Source organism: Dendrobates tinctorius, unplaced genomic scaffold, assembly GCF_039654945.1.
Source record: "Dendrobates tinctorius isolate UK_male_01 unplaced genomic scaffold, ASM3965494v1 ptg000120l, whole genome shotgun sequence".
Lineage (NCBI taxonomy): Eukaryota > Metazoa > Chordata > Amphibia > Anura > Dendrobatidae > Dendrobates > Dendrobates tinctorius.
This window is the reverse complement of record NW_027361788.1, coordinates 35645437-35660373: the sequence shown is the minus strand read 5'-3', so window position 1 is coordinate 35660373 and position 14937 is coordinate 35645437. Positions and strand designations below refer to the sequence as shown.

General features: G+C 42.7%; 1 protein-coding gene across 1 annotated transcript; it reads left to right on the top strand.

Moving 5' to 3' along the window:
- The first annotated feature begins 406 nt into the window (after positions 1 to 406).
- Positions 407 to 4698, top strand: MYMK (myomaker, myoblast fusion factor). The gene is made up of 5 exons (XM_073541409.1): positions 407 to 879; positions 2133 to 2247; positions 3471 to 3619; positions 3703 to 3819; positions 4257 to 4698. The coding sequence occupies exons 1-5, from the start codon at positions 745 to 747 to the stop codon at positions 4404 to 4406; spliced, it is 666 nt and encodes a 221-aa protein (XP_073397510.1). The 5' UTR covers positions 407 to 744; the 3' UTR covers positions 4407 to 4698.
- The last annotated feature ends 10239 nt before the right edge of the window (positions 4699 to 14937 follow it).

The window sequence follows — 14937 nt, the reverse complement described above, 5'->3', positions numbered from 1 at the left end:
ACTTTCCATACCCGCTGTACAAGGGTCTAGCAATCTATGTCCCCTTCCTTAGAATAGAAGTCCCCATTAAAACCAATAGAGGTCATGGACCAATGCCTCATTACTAATCATCGGGACAAGTTACAGCTCTGGCAAAAATTAAGAGACCACTGCAAAATTTTCAGTTTGTCTGATTTTTCTCTTTACAGGTATATTTTTTAGAAAAGCTGATTTTTGTAAAACTGTGCAGTGGTCTCTTAATTTTTTCCAGAGCTATATAAAGCCTAGTGTGGCAAATGAAATACACACAACCCCAAAATGTATCTATAATAATAATCCAATCATCTAGATATCTGTTGTCATAATTGTTGGAATGGTTAACACTCCCCTTGTGTGAAAGGGGCTTCTAAATAGCACAGATCAGCTGTCATGGCACACAGCACACTCCATGGCACCTGTTCCTGCCGCATGTGCTGGCCATTTAACTTTTTAAATCGCCTCATAATCAGCTGTGCCTCAGTCGTATCCCACAGTCCTCAAAGCAGTGGTCATCTGGAAACCCACCAGCAGTCTTCTAGTAACCTTCTAAGAGACTCCCAGGAGTCCACCAGAAGTCCTCCTGCAGTCTATTAGCAGTCCAACAGAAATCCAGCAGTTCTCCTACAATCCACGGACAATCTTCTAGCAGTCATCCAGAAGTCCTTCAAAGGTCCTCCAGCAATCTTTTAGCAGTCTAACAGAAGTTCTACTGCAGTCCATCGTGCAATGGGCTCCATAGTGGCAAAACTCTTGTTACCCACTGTTAGCAGCCTTGCATTCGTACCAACCATCAGCATAGCAGCCAAAAGGAAGTTCCACATGGAAGCCATGGTTTACTTCTTCACTATGTTTTTCATTGCGGTAAGTCAGGTTTTTTGTACCTTTTTTAGCTTTGTACATATCATCCAATCAGTTTTTCATCGTTTTTAGGGTTGAAGGTAGATATAAATCCTTGTTCAACCTATAACCTAACATGTCTCATATATTCTTAAAGGGTATGTCAGTGTACATTAGACTAAAGTTTGATAGACCCACCAATATCGGGTATGGGAGACTCCTGTTTGTCCCACAATGTGTAAGGAGAGAAGGATCCTGCTTGTTAGGTTTCCAGTAGCCAATTGTTTTGTTCTCTGGGAGATTAGCCAGAGAAGACTGAAGCAGGAGGACAGAGAAGCAAGCAGGAGGAGGACAGAGAAGTGTGGAGGAGGACAGAGTAAATTGGAGTAGGACAGAGGAGTCTGGTGGAGGACAGAGGGTCTGGTAGTGGCTCTCCTATAGAGCACACAGGAGCGATTGCTGAAGGTGAGCATTCCTGTGTATGGGTGAGTCAGTGAAGATAGCTGTAGACCAAATGATCTTCAGAGATCCTGTAACTTTACAGCCTATCAACATATGGATGTGTCCTTCATGCCAACTGACACACTTAGGGCGATTTTTTTCCTTGAAACATCTCACGTGGCCAAAGATCATTCAATGTCATGATTACATCGCAACACAGTGCAAATGATTGGGCTCATACTGTGACCTGCAAGGAAGAACGATAGGCAACTTGCTCCTCGTGGTCATAGTAACTTGTGTGTATCCATTCACTAATGTAACAGTGGTATACACAACTATCTTACAGCCACAGGATCTGTTTCGTGGCCAAAGTCCATGTGTAGCCCAAGACTTTTTGTGATATCATAGTGTATATGTATCCCCCCATATAAATGCTAGAATACTTGTGTTATGTTCACCTATTTTGCAGTGGTCTACCCTCTGCAGGTTATTTTTTTAAACAGTAAGATGCCCTAAATGTGATGCCGGTTTTGCCATCGAAGTCTATAGGGAAAAATCTAAAAATGTTTTGTGCAGTTCCACTAGTGATAATTGCAAATGAAAGCTCTGCTAACCTTGTGTGAGGGATTATAGGGCACCGCAGAACAGTTGTCACAGGTCCCATAGTAAAAAATCTATCAGTCCCTTTAAACATGTGCTGTTCTTGTCAGCTGTGCTCCATGTAGCATGCCTCCTGTCTTTTTAAGCAAACACCAGCTGTTACCATTGTACCCTTTCATTGCCAAAATAGTTCCTAAAATCTGCTCCCTGACCGCCTGTGCCTCTTGTCATTGCAGATGTTTCATGCCTGTGAAGGTCCCGGCCTGTCCTTTATATGTTTCATGGGATATGATCTCCTGGAATACTTCAGTATCTATGGGACAGCAGTGTCTATGTGGGTGTCACTGATAGGTAAACTCACCTATTATAATTTTGGGGTTCCTTTGATCTTGCCAATGCTTGCGAAATGAAATTCTAAAAAGTTGTTTGATGCCTTGCACCTTGTAAAGATTTTCCTATATGTCCTGGCTATTTATACAGAACACACCCTAACCTACAGCACCCCAAAATAGCATGAACCCCAGATCTTCTAAACAAAAACAAACTCCAGACCAGATCCTTTAAATATAGACCCCAAAACCCAAATATAGACCACCAAAATAAATACAGATACCAAAAAACTCCCTAAAAAATACAAGACTGAAACCTCCTCATAAGCGAGCCAAGACCACCTAATGAAATACAGATGTCAAACCAGACCCTTACATTAAGACCGCAGGCAAGACCCCCAATAAAAAAGAGACCCCCCCAAAAAGTTCAGACCCTTGAATCTTATAAACTAATACATATCTCAGACCATACATACTAAATTAATACAGACCCTATATACAGACCCAAGACCTTATAAATAAAACATATTCCAGACCAAACCCCCTAAATACAGACTCTAAGACATCCAAAGAAATACACCAAACCCCTAACAAAGATTAGACTCCAAACCCTCAAGCTAAACACAGTCAAGACCCCCTATAGGAAAACAGACTGACCCTCAGACACACTTTATACAGACCCCACACAAAAATCTGATATTATATAAACACAGACCTTAGCCCCTCTAAAGAAATACACATCCATTACCAAACCCCCCTAAGGAAAATACAGCCCCCAAACCACACCCGCTAAATACAGAAACCCCAAGACCAATCTTAATACAGACCCCATAGGCATGGAGAAATCATACAGTATAGGATCTATACGGCCAAAATAAAGGTGATTGGTCCGCCCACTTTCCAAAACTTCAACAGTCTGCTATTCCTACAGTTCTAGATCCACCTAGGTGGTTCTCCTGAGGAAGAAGTCAGATAGACTTTGAAATGTATTGAGAATAAACTACATGTTCTTCAAACTTCACGGATTTTAGAACTCCCTTCTTACCAGTAGCTCAGCATTGCCCATTCTTACACTGTAAATTCTGAAAGATGTATTATAGCATATTGTCTGAAGGTGATTGTACACAATGGTAGCCCTCCAAGCTTCCTGTCCGTAGTAAGTGAAATATTTGGTCCTTGTCTCCTTAGAAAAACCTTTATCTCCTCCCTGATTTCTTAACATAACCTTGTCTATTATTTCTCCAGCACTGGGTGACTTTGATGAACCCAAGAGGTCTACGGTTGTGATGTTTGGTGTCCTCACCATTGCAGTGCGGATATATCAGGATCGCTTGGGATATGGTGTCTACTCTGGGCCTATTGGAACAGCGGTGTTGATGATTTCTGTTAAATGGGTAAGTCAATGTTGGTTCTTATAGCTGCTGAGTCCTTTATTGTTTATTTTTGAGTTTACTTACAATTTTTTATTGTCTTCTAGTTGACGAAAATGAAGGAGACGAAAGGGCTGTATCCAGATAAAAGCATCTACACGCAGCAGATAGGACCAGGTTTCTGCTTCGGAGCATTGGCTTTGATGCTACGATTCTTCTTCGAGGTATGTTCCTCAACATATGCTTTGAGTTATGATTTACAGCATATAAATCTTAGGTTCTCAGCCTGTGGTATGGGTATTCTTCATTGAACAGTATGTTCAAGATTTGGACCAATGGTCCTTTATGTAATAGTCTTCCTTTTACAGAAGAACGCCAAATTTGCCATTGCTCAAGAGCTCCAAGTATCATGGTGATATGTCTCTGGATCCCGTTCAGTTCTTTGCATTATTGTCCACTTGTTAGAAGTGGATTTGTTCTGGAACCTAAGTAATCATCATGCAATTCCTCTGGGTTTTTTTTTTCTGAAATCATATTTTCAGTATTTCATTGGTGTGACCTACAAAAAGCACAAACCCAAAATGTTTACATTTACAAAACAGATTTTCACTACATTTTTTGTACAATGTAGTCTTATTCTTACATTATCTCACCTCTCCAGGAATGGGACTACACCTATGTTCACAGCTTTTACCACTGCTCTTTGGCCATGTCCTTCGTCCTGTTGCTTCCTAAAGTAAACAAAAAAGCTGGAAATGGGGGAGATCCAGCCAAAATGAACTGGTCCACATTTTGCTGCTGTTCGTGTTAGAACCTTCAACATTTCCTAACTGCTGTTCGTCCACTACACCAGTGGATAGAACCAAAGGAATCTCAAGGCTTTAGGTGTATCCAGTTCAAAGAAGACATCAAAGTGTGTTGAAAATTTAGACAAAAATTTGGACATTTTGCTAAAAAGGAAACATGGTTTAGTAATTTTATCTATTTTGTAAGATTTTTTGTACATTTTAATTTTATATATATATAATGTTATGATGTGAAGAATATAGAGATGAGTGATAATTTATGGAATGTTTTTTGTTATTAAAAATAATTGTATCTTATTCCATTTTTCATTATGTTCAATCATGACGAGTCTTGTTTAAAAATCAGATTCACTTTGGACCTCATGTCAACTGCTGCCTGCTGACAAGAGGAGAGGAGAATGAGTAAGTCCATTGCCAAGGCTTTGGTGATGGAAGAAGCTCTATACACTGCAGAAAAGCTCATCTTCACTTTCAAGAGTGCCATACATGGAGACTCCAACTTCAACATAATTGAATGGTTAGGGTAGGCCTACAATGAATTGCAGCTTGATTGTCAATTGTCCACCTTGGTGTATCTGTCATCACTGATGATGTAAACAAAACTTTGCATAGGTTTTTGGTAACTATGTGAAATCCAAGGTCCAAGTAGATTAAGGTATTTACAGTCAATTATGTATGTTGTGTTGGAAGGCAATTGTCACCGTTTGAAGTAGTGGAACCACATTTTCCAAGTTCTTTCCTAAAGTCATTATGTATTCTACCAAGAATCCAACATGGTTCTGATATTTTATACACTCCATGTGCCATGTTGGAACAATTCTTCCTTTAGTCCAACTATGACAAGTTTTGTTTAGTTTAGTGAAAGTTTCCACTTTGAGTTTATGGCTGCTGACAGTAGTAAGAAGTAAGTTCTGCCTTCTGTTGTCAACAGTTATTGCCAAGGCCAGGGCCAGTGTCATTACCCAGTGTACTTGTGCAAGTGCTGATGCCCTGAACAGATAGGGGGCCCATTCGCCATTGCAACAGGGCCTAGCGGGTAAGGGGCCTATCAGACACTCCATACGGAGCTCGGACACTGGCCCTGCCACAGCCCAGAAGTGCAAATAGAAAGAAAAGGAGTCCAGCTCAATGAACAGGTTCTTATTTATTCTAATAACATTCATACATAGGACTTCTGGTTTACCCCCAGTCCTTTGCATGTATTTTATCTGAATAAAGAAGAACCTGTTCGTTGAACTGGACTCCTTTCTTTTCTATTATGTCACAAACCCCACCAAGCCAACATTACGTTTCTGACATCTTACAGATCCAATGTTCTTCATTGTCTTGAGTGCTCCTCAGACCTCTCCTCTTCTTCATGGTCCCATGGATTGCTTAGTAAACAGCAACACTGACTCATTACTTATCTCCGATCTGGTTCTTAACAATATGACAGGGCATTCCACTGAAGGTATCTGCTCACATTTTGTTAACCCTTTCACTCTGGATTCTCAATGCAAAGGGAGAATGTATTGAATATCCTAGATTACAAGAATATGCCACCACTGCATAATCGGTGGTGGTCCATCCTTTAGGAGAGGTCACATTTCTTTGCACAGGAGCGGTATGAAGCTTTCTCTTGTGCTAGTCGCCACCCCCTAGTGAATACAGCCTTATCTTCATATAGAAGGAAGTTCTCTTAGCTATCCCCCTGCCTTACACTGATGTACCATGCATCACATAGTCACCCTTTATTTCAGTGGCGGTGACAGCTTAACACTAGAAGTCTATGAGAAAACTGCTGCCAATAATGTTTTCTACAGTAAAACAGTCAATTTCCAGTGTATACTCATTTAGAAAAGGGGCAGTCGGAATAGGATTATTTAGAATAAGAGAAAATGGGATTTTTTTTTACATAAAAGGCGCCACCCTTGATAATAGGCTGTGTCTGGTATTGCAGCATACGTGAAAAGGGTGAAAAGTAAAATATGTATCTAGAGTTACTTTCTCTTGTAATATCATCAGGACAGGCTTTATGTCACTTATGATTTTGATCACCGATCAATATCACTGATGTGAGCGCTGTTTCCATTCACTGACAACCAGCATTAATCACAATGTACCGGTATAGCGTAACATTCCACACTAATTTGGACTGTCTAACTATTGTGTTCTATACAGAAGACGTAAATGATGATGTTCAAGAGTAGGGTTCTCGTAATAATAGAATATTGGCAAGATCCGGGATATTTCCTGACAAGACTGAGACCCTGAGTACTACAATGATGCCAAACAAGAGCTAGGATAATTCTCTGGCGAGCCAGTCCACAGATGACAATTATTTGTCTGTGTGTACCATCATCTTCCAATCATCCCTCCCTTATTTTATCCGTTTGCTCGTTTGGGTTGCCAAAAAGCTTGCAACTTGAGAACAGAACCTGTTATTGTGGGCCGAAGCCAAGCCACAGGGTCATCCGTTGTATGTTCAATGTAACGTGCAGTGCTGAGAGATGTAATTAATGGCTTCTTTCTAAGCATCGGATTAAAAAATATATAATAGCACATGGGAATATATGAAACGTAATATGTCTTATTAGTGAAAAGTGGCATATTCCTCACCATCCAGCTCCCATTCCTGTGCCCGAGGCATCTCAATACATGTTTAAGAAGCTCTTCAGTTACTTAGAAATGCATCTAGTGTAAAACAGTGATTACTAGACATGAGCTGGAGGGGAGAGGAGCGAGATGCAGGTGCAGTATCCCTCCCACCTAGTATGTCCTTCAATGCTGTTAAAGGGTATCTGTCAGTAGGATGAACTCTCTGGAGCCATCTACAGGGGCATGTTTGTCATTGAGAGTTAAATAAAATGACATATCTTCATATCTGCTATCCGATGTCTTATCCCAGAGAAATCCACATTTTAGTTAACATGTAAATGAGCTGTTAAGATCTATGGGACGGACATAAGTCTCCCAGAGAATCTACCTCCAGAGCTTATTTTAAAACAAATGGGGAGATACCAGTGTGAAACATGTACTGACTGATAGTGTGCTCTCCTGATCTACATGTCTCACACTGGTATCTCCACCTTTCTTTTCACATTTTGAACCGAAATGTCACCATCACTATGGGCTACTAAGTCACCTTATTTGTTTGGAAGAACGTGGTGTGCTGCCTCAATTTCTTCACTTTATATTGAGGTTTGGTAATTACCTGGAAGCTTGGCACCATGATAAAAATAATTTGACATCTAATTTGATTTCTTTTTAATAAGACATCAGATTGCACATATCACGGTGTTATTTTATTTAACTTTCTATTGCCATGTAGACTGCTTCAGAGGGTTCATCCTACTGACAGATGCCCTTTAAATATTATGAAATACATGAAAAATATTTTTTTATATTTTTTTTCTGTTGGTTGGAAAATTAAATTAAACAGCTCCAGATTCTCAGCATTTGAGACTTTGTGAGCATAGCTTTTAGGGAAAAGGGATAGTCGGATAGGTTCCGGGTGTTGAATCCCCTCTGTGATAGCAATATCCCTACTAGGCCATGTTAGAGCACCTTGATATTAAATATTGGAGGTGCAGATAGAAATACAGCATCTACATGGGGCATATGGTGATGATGGTTACAACAATCTCCAGTCATTGTTTAGAATAGCATGGTCTTCTTCTTGTCGGATGCTATTTTGTGAGTTCTGTATGGGCCCTAATTGTGATGGTGTGCCTATACTGTGACTAGTCCACTAAGGGAATCAAAGTCCATTGTTGCCAACTGTCCCGGACTTTTCCAGACACCTTGGTTGAGAGCAAGCTAAGTTAATAGACCCTGTCCATAAGTTTTCGTTCCCTGGTGGCCCAAGGACGTTCTTGGTGGGGGAGGGGGTGGTATATCCAGAAGGGGCAGGGATATGTTTGTTTGAGGGGAATTAAACAACCCTAGAGATTTGAGAAATTATAAAAGTGGCATACTGTAATGAAAGTGGAACTGTCATGGGAGTACTGTGGCTAGCTCCAAAAGGGGATCATGTTGGGTGACATTGCTATGAGGTGCTATGGATGGCACTGTTGTGGGACACAATTGCTGGCACTCTTATAAAAGCACTGTGGCTAGTCCAATAAACGGATAACACTTTTATGAAGTAGTATGGATGACACTATACTGGGGCAGGTTGGCTGGTTTTATTAGGATCCTTGCATGTGGCCAGGGTCATAACTTTAGTGAGTGCAGAGGTTGCAGTTGCATTAGATCATTGAGCCTAATGGAGGCCAAAAGGTCCTTTGGCCCATATGAAAAGTCAAATAATATTTAAGGTAGTAATAGTTGGGAACCCTGTTGGAGATTTTACATTGCGGGCCACAAGCTTTAAGTTACGCCACTGCTTATGGAATAAGCTGGTGCAGGGTACTATAGATTTCATTATTATAGTAACACTTCTTTTCAAGGGAGTCATTATATCCTGCACTGTTAAAAGAGGAAAGAAGCACAAGAGCTAGCACGTTTATTTGGTCATTGTGGCTTGTTACATAAGGATATTTCTAAAGGAAGGAGGGATTTAATAGCAGCTTACTATCCTCTTGAAATATATCAGCACTTGCTGATTACTGTCTTATTTTTTACTGCAGAGTATTTTTGCAAATTTGTCATTTTGTGTCTTCTTGTTGTGTCTCTGAAATATATGTAGCAGAAACAGGAGACCTGGCTCTGCAGGTGGACCCAGCTTCCTCAGCTTTAGAGAAGAAATTCACACCGCCACCAGCTAGAAGTCTCCAAACTCCTACAGGAAGACCCCCTGTGGATACCATGGCAAATATAGACTTTTTGTGCGTCCTAGACAAACACTGGTTAAATTTTGTTATTTCTCTGGAACGGACCGTACGCCTTCCAGGGTCTCAATTCGTTCTACCACCCCAGAGTGGGAAGATACGTAGAAGAGCTAGTAGGAGCCAGGTAGGAACACCATGGTCTCCCAAGCATAACGGGGGCCCAGCCGAACATGATGGCACCAGAACCGCCACCCTACAACCTTCAGTTGGGAAGTTATGATCTTTCATAGGTTTTGGGAGATGTATTTACAAACCTCCAGGGGAGGGGGATAAGGACCCTGCTGGGGGTGGAAAAGGATTTGACCAACCAAGGGGATAAAGGTTTATACAAGGTCATGTGGTTTCTTTCTGTTATGCTTGCTGTTCACTTTGAATGTTGGGGCCAAGTCGAATGACATGCTATGAATCAATAGGAACGAGCTGACAGCCCTTGCCCCCTGCAGCCAGGAGTGCACATGGTTGAACTTCAAACTGGTAATTGACATCATCCATCTGCTTATATCGTTTGTACTTCACCCGTATTTGCATATCTGACCATTATATATGTACTAGCTGAAGAGCCCGGCGCTGCCCGTGCATAGTAACTAAATACGCTTAGTTATAACAAATTATAATGATTATATATACTGTATATATATATATATATATATATATATATATATATATAAAGCTGAGTGTATAGCCTCGCCCTCTCCGCATAGCCACATTCACTATAATATCCCACATCATCCCGTCAGTCAGAGCTACCGGACTACTACCCCTAATATCCTACATCACACCGTCAGCCAGAGCCACCGGACAACTACCACTAATATCCCACATCATCCCGTCACAGCCGCCGGGATACTACCCCTAATATCCCACATCATCCCGTCAGCCAGAGCCACCGGACTACTCCCCCTAATATCCCACATCATCCTGTCAGCCAGAGCCACTGGACTATTACCCCTAATATCCCACATCATCCCATCAGCCTGGTGTCAGAACCAGAGCGCTGAATGGAACGGTTCTAACTTCCATACCGGGGATCCCTTTAAGAGAGGCCTGGGGTCAGTACCAAAGCACAGAGTGGATTTTCCCTCACTTCCATACCAATGATCCCTTTAAGAGGGGCCTTGGGTCAGAACCAGAGCGCTGAGTGGATTTGCCCTTACTTGCATACCAATGATCCCTTTAATAGAACCCTGGGGTCAGAATCAAAGCGCTGAGAGATTTGCCCTAACTTCCATGCAGGAGATCCCTTTAAGAGAGCCTGGGGTCAGTACCAAAGTGCAGAGTGGATATGCCCTAACTTCCATACCAATAATCTATCTCTTCAAGAGACCCTGGGGTCATTACCAAGGCGCTGGATGGATTTGCTCTGACTTCCATACCTATGATCCCTTTAAGTGGGAAGATGTGCCTATAGGATGGAGGAAGTGTGATGTGTATATGGGCATGGGAGGGGGGATTCATTTCTGTCATGTGCTCTCTGCTCCTTTTTGGGGGGCAGACAATGGCTGGGAGCTTATGTTCCCAGGGATGCTACATTTCGCCCACCATGTCAGTGTCTGCTGAGGTGTTGTCAAGTGGGAAAACTTGCTCATAGCAACCAATCACAGCTCAGCTTCTTTTAACCAGCTCTGGTGAAATGAGAGATGCTCAGTGATTAGTTGCAAGGAAAACTGTTGCTCATAGCAACCAATCACAGCTCAGCTTCTTTTGAACAGCTCTGGTGAAATGAAAGATGCTTTGTGTTAGGAACGGCGGAACGCACTAAATAAAAATAATAATTAAGTGCGTTCGCCGCTGGGGGTCCACCATGCAGTAGGTGTTACAAACGCTGCTGAGTAATGGCAGATGATCAATATGGCGATATAATGCGCATGGGTTCAACTTCACCCGAAGTGCGCAGAGCGGGCTCTGTTCACACACAGAGGCGTCGCAACAAAAACATACAAAAAGGCTGAGCCTGTTAGAGTCACAGGCCTCAGGTAAATGCACACACGGTATAAGGTCACAGGAGCAGGAACTAAGACACAGGGGCTGCGTCCGTCTAGACCTACCGTGTGTGCGGCGTCGCTACTGCGAATGCCAAGAAGGGCTGCAACTGCAGCGCGGCGCAGGACACTGCCGCTGGACGACACAGCTACAAAGCAGGCGCTATGTCGGATGCTAGCAAAGAGGTACGGTGTGCACAGTGGCCTAAGGCTTGCCGCAGACTGGCGCAGACTACTGATCTAATTCCCTAACCACATGCGTAATATCAGAGGGAAGGGGTTTCATAATAAGTCAGTCACCAGAATCATACATCCATCACCATTCACACATAGCAGTATAGTCTATACTAGCGCATGGCGGAACGGCCATGTGCGCTTTTTATAGCAGCCGGGACCTTCCGGAAGCTTCCAGATCTCCGAGATGGACCAATGAGATCTGGAGCAGGACCTGAGCACATGACTCCCGATCTCCAATGGGAAACCGTCTCATGAGCATGCTCAGTAGGAGGACAGAGGGACTTAGCCTCTGGAGAGATTTGCTGCAAGGCAATCTCCTCTGCGGTAGATAAACAGCAAGAGACAGCAGAATGTAAGGGTCTGGATTCCTGCAGAGCAGACGCAGGAACCTGACTCCTAACACTTTGTGATTGGTTGGTGATACACACATACATACATTCAGTTTTTTATATATAGATATCATTGTGTATATAGTGTATTGTCTAGTGTGCCCTTAAGGCGATTAAATATATAATTTAACCTACGTGCTATCTCGATTCACGAATCCACAGGTATGTATTTTCGGTTTAACTTTCCACAATAACAGGGCTGATTTCTGGCTCAATATAATCCCATTAACAGATTGGGCTTATATCCAGTGGTTAGCACTGCAGCCTTGTAGCGCTGGGGTCCTGGGTTCAAATCCCACCAAGGACAACATCTGCAAGGAGTTTGTTTTTGTTCTCCCCATCTTTGCGTAGGATTCCTCCGGGTTCTCCGGTCTCCTCCCACACTCAAAAGACATACTGATAGGGAAGCTAGATTGTGAGCCCCAATGGGGACAGTTACGATAATGTCTGTAAAGCACTGTGGAATTAATGGCGCTATATAAATGAGTAAAATAAAGAAAATAAAAAATAAAAATTCAACGAGGAACTGGTAGCAGTTCTACCAGGCTGGCAGTGCTCTGTTTCACTGGTGCTAGTCAAAGGGGTCTCTCATTCAGAGTTGTGAGTGTGGTGCCACGTTAGCGCCTGCGTGGGCCGCATGCTCTCACTCTCCGTCCTCCTTGGTCCTGTGTGGACAGGTGGTGACTGTACAAAGCTGACCTTACGTGTCCCCAGGGCATGCAGAACGTCACATTGATAGAAATGGGGAGACCGCACTACGTGATCCTTCTGATGTAATTAGTAACATCAGGCGGAGGGGCGAGGTGCAGGTTCATCACCACATTCTTTGGCCTGCACTGTTATGAGGCATTCTTGTGGATAGCACTTTTATGGATACACTATATCTGCAGGCTGGTACCTATCTAATATTCAATGTTCATTATGTATATGGTCATCGTCAGGTCCGTCTCTGTGAGCAAGAATTCACCAGAGCGGCATCTGAGTTGAGGTTTCATAAGAAATAGGTGAAAGAATCTATGAAATGCTCCAAAATAACTTAAATCTACTTGTCAGAGGCCTCCAGGAAGCAGCGGGCGGGTTGTGTGAGGCAAAACATGCACCTGACGTCTCTTCATGGTGTTACTGAACAAATTTATTGGTCTATTGAATACTAATAAAAGAGAAATTACTGGCAGTCCTGTCTGAGGCCACGTATGCTGCATAATCACCGCCTATAACTCACTGCAGTCAATACCAGATGGGCTGAAATCATTACACAGGGCCAGGTAGAGGAGGAAGCCTGCAATGAGGCCAGGAGGCGCCTGCAAAGCCCAAGACTATCAAGAAAATATCTGTAACTGATGCAAAAGAACTTAAGAAGAAAATGGAATAGAAGGATATGTGTAACTGACGTGCAGAGACGTGATAGTCTTACGCCTCACTTTGGTGACCACCACATGACAGCAGAGCTCCACACTTAAGACAGGCTTCTCCATATCCAGGAGTGTATAGTTTGGTATCACATACACATACGATATTACATATATACTCTCGTCACTTCAACACTATATGACACATACAGTGGGGAAAATAAGTATTTGATACACGGCCGATTTTGCAAGTTTTCCCACCTACAAAGAATGGAGAGGTCTGTAAATTGCATTGTACGTACACTTCACCTATGAAAGACAGAATCTGAAAAAAATCCAGAAACTCACATTGATTGCATGAAATAAGTATTTTATCACCTACCAAGCAGCAAGAATTCTGGCTCTCACAGGTGCGTCCTAGCAGACCATAAACGCCATTCATCTATGGCTACAGGTACTTATCTAATATGATTCATTTACATATGTTTCCATGTGCCTTGATTCATGACTCTATGTATCCTAGTATCTCACTATGATACAGTGACCTAATTCGAAAAAAAAACCTAAAAGAAGAATAGGACGAAGGAGCAGTAGATAAAATATTAGAATTTTATTGTTGCAAAAGTAATTATAATTTTTTTTTATATATAATGTAGCAATGTAAGAACAAGGGAATCAGCGACACCTAGATGTCTCACTCAAACCAGGTCGATACAAATATTAGCAAAGTCTGTATGCGTAAAATATAACCCTAGCAGTAATACAAAAATTCACAGTCAGCTATATGTATGGTGAACCACCAGTATGAAAGTACAAATAGGGAATAGCTGTCAGATATAAAGTGCAGATATATATATATATATATAGTAGCTGAAGAGCCCGGCGCTGCCTGGGCATAGTAACTAACTACGGTTAGTTATAACAAATTATAATGATTATATCTATATATAAAGCTGACTGTATAGCCCCGCCAATCCGCATAGCCCCATTCACTATAATATCCCACATCATCCCGTCAGCCATAGCTACCGGACTACTACCCCTAATATCCCACATCGTCCCGTCAGCCAGAGCCACCGGACTACTACCCCTAATATCCCACATCATCCTGTCACAGCCCCTGGACTACTACCCCTAATATCCCACATCATCCCTTCAGCCAGAGCCACCGGACAACTACCACTAATATCCCACATCCCAGTCACAGCCACCAGACTACTACCCCTAATATCCCACATCGTCTCATCAGCCAGAGCCACCAGACAACTACCACTAATATCCCACATAATCCCGTCAGCCAGAGCCGCCAGACTACCACCCCAAATATCCCACATCATCCCATCAGCCAGAGCCACCAGACTACTACCCCAAATATCCCACATCGTCTCATCAGCCTGGGGTCAGAACCAGAACGCTGAGTGGAACGGTCGTAACTCCCATATTGGGGATCCCTTTAAGAGAGGCCTGGCGTCAGAACCAGAGTGCTGAGTGGATTTGCCCTGACTTCCAATCCAGAGATCCCTTTAATAGAAGCTTGGGGTGAGAATCAGAGTGCTGAGGGATTTACCCTAACTTCCATACCGGAGATTCCTTTAAGAGAGGCCTGTGGTCAGTACCAAAGCACAGAGTGGATTTGCCCTCACTTCCATACCGGGGATCCCTTTAAGAGGGGCCTGGGGTTAGAACCAGAGCGCTGTGTGGATTTGCCCTATCTTCCATACCGGGGATCCCTTTAACAGAGCCTGGGATCAGAACCAGAGTGGCTGAGTGG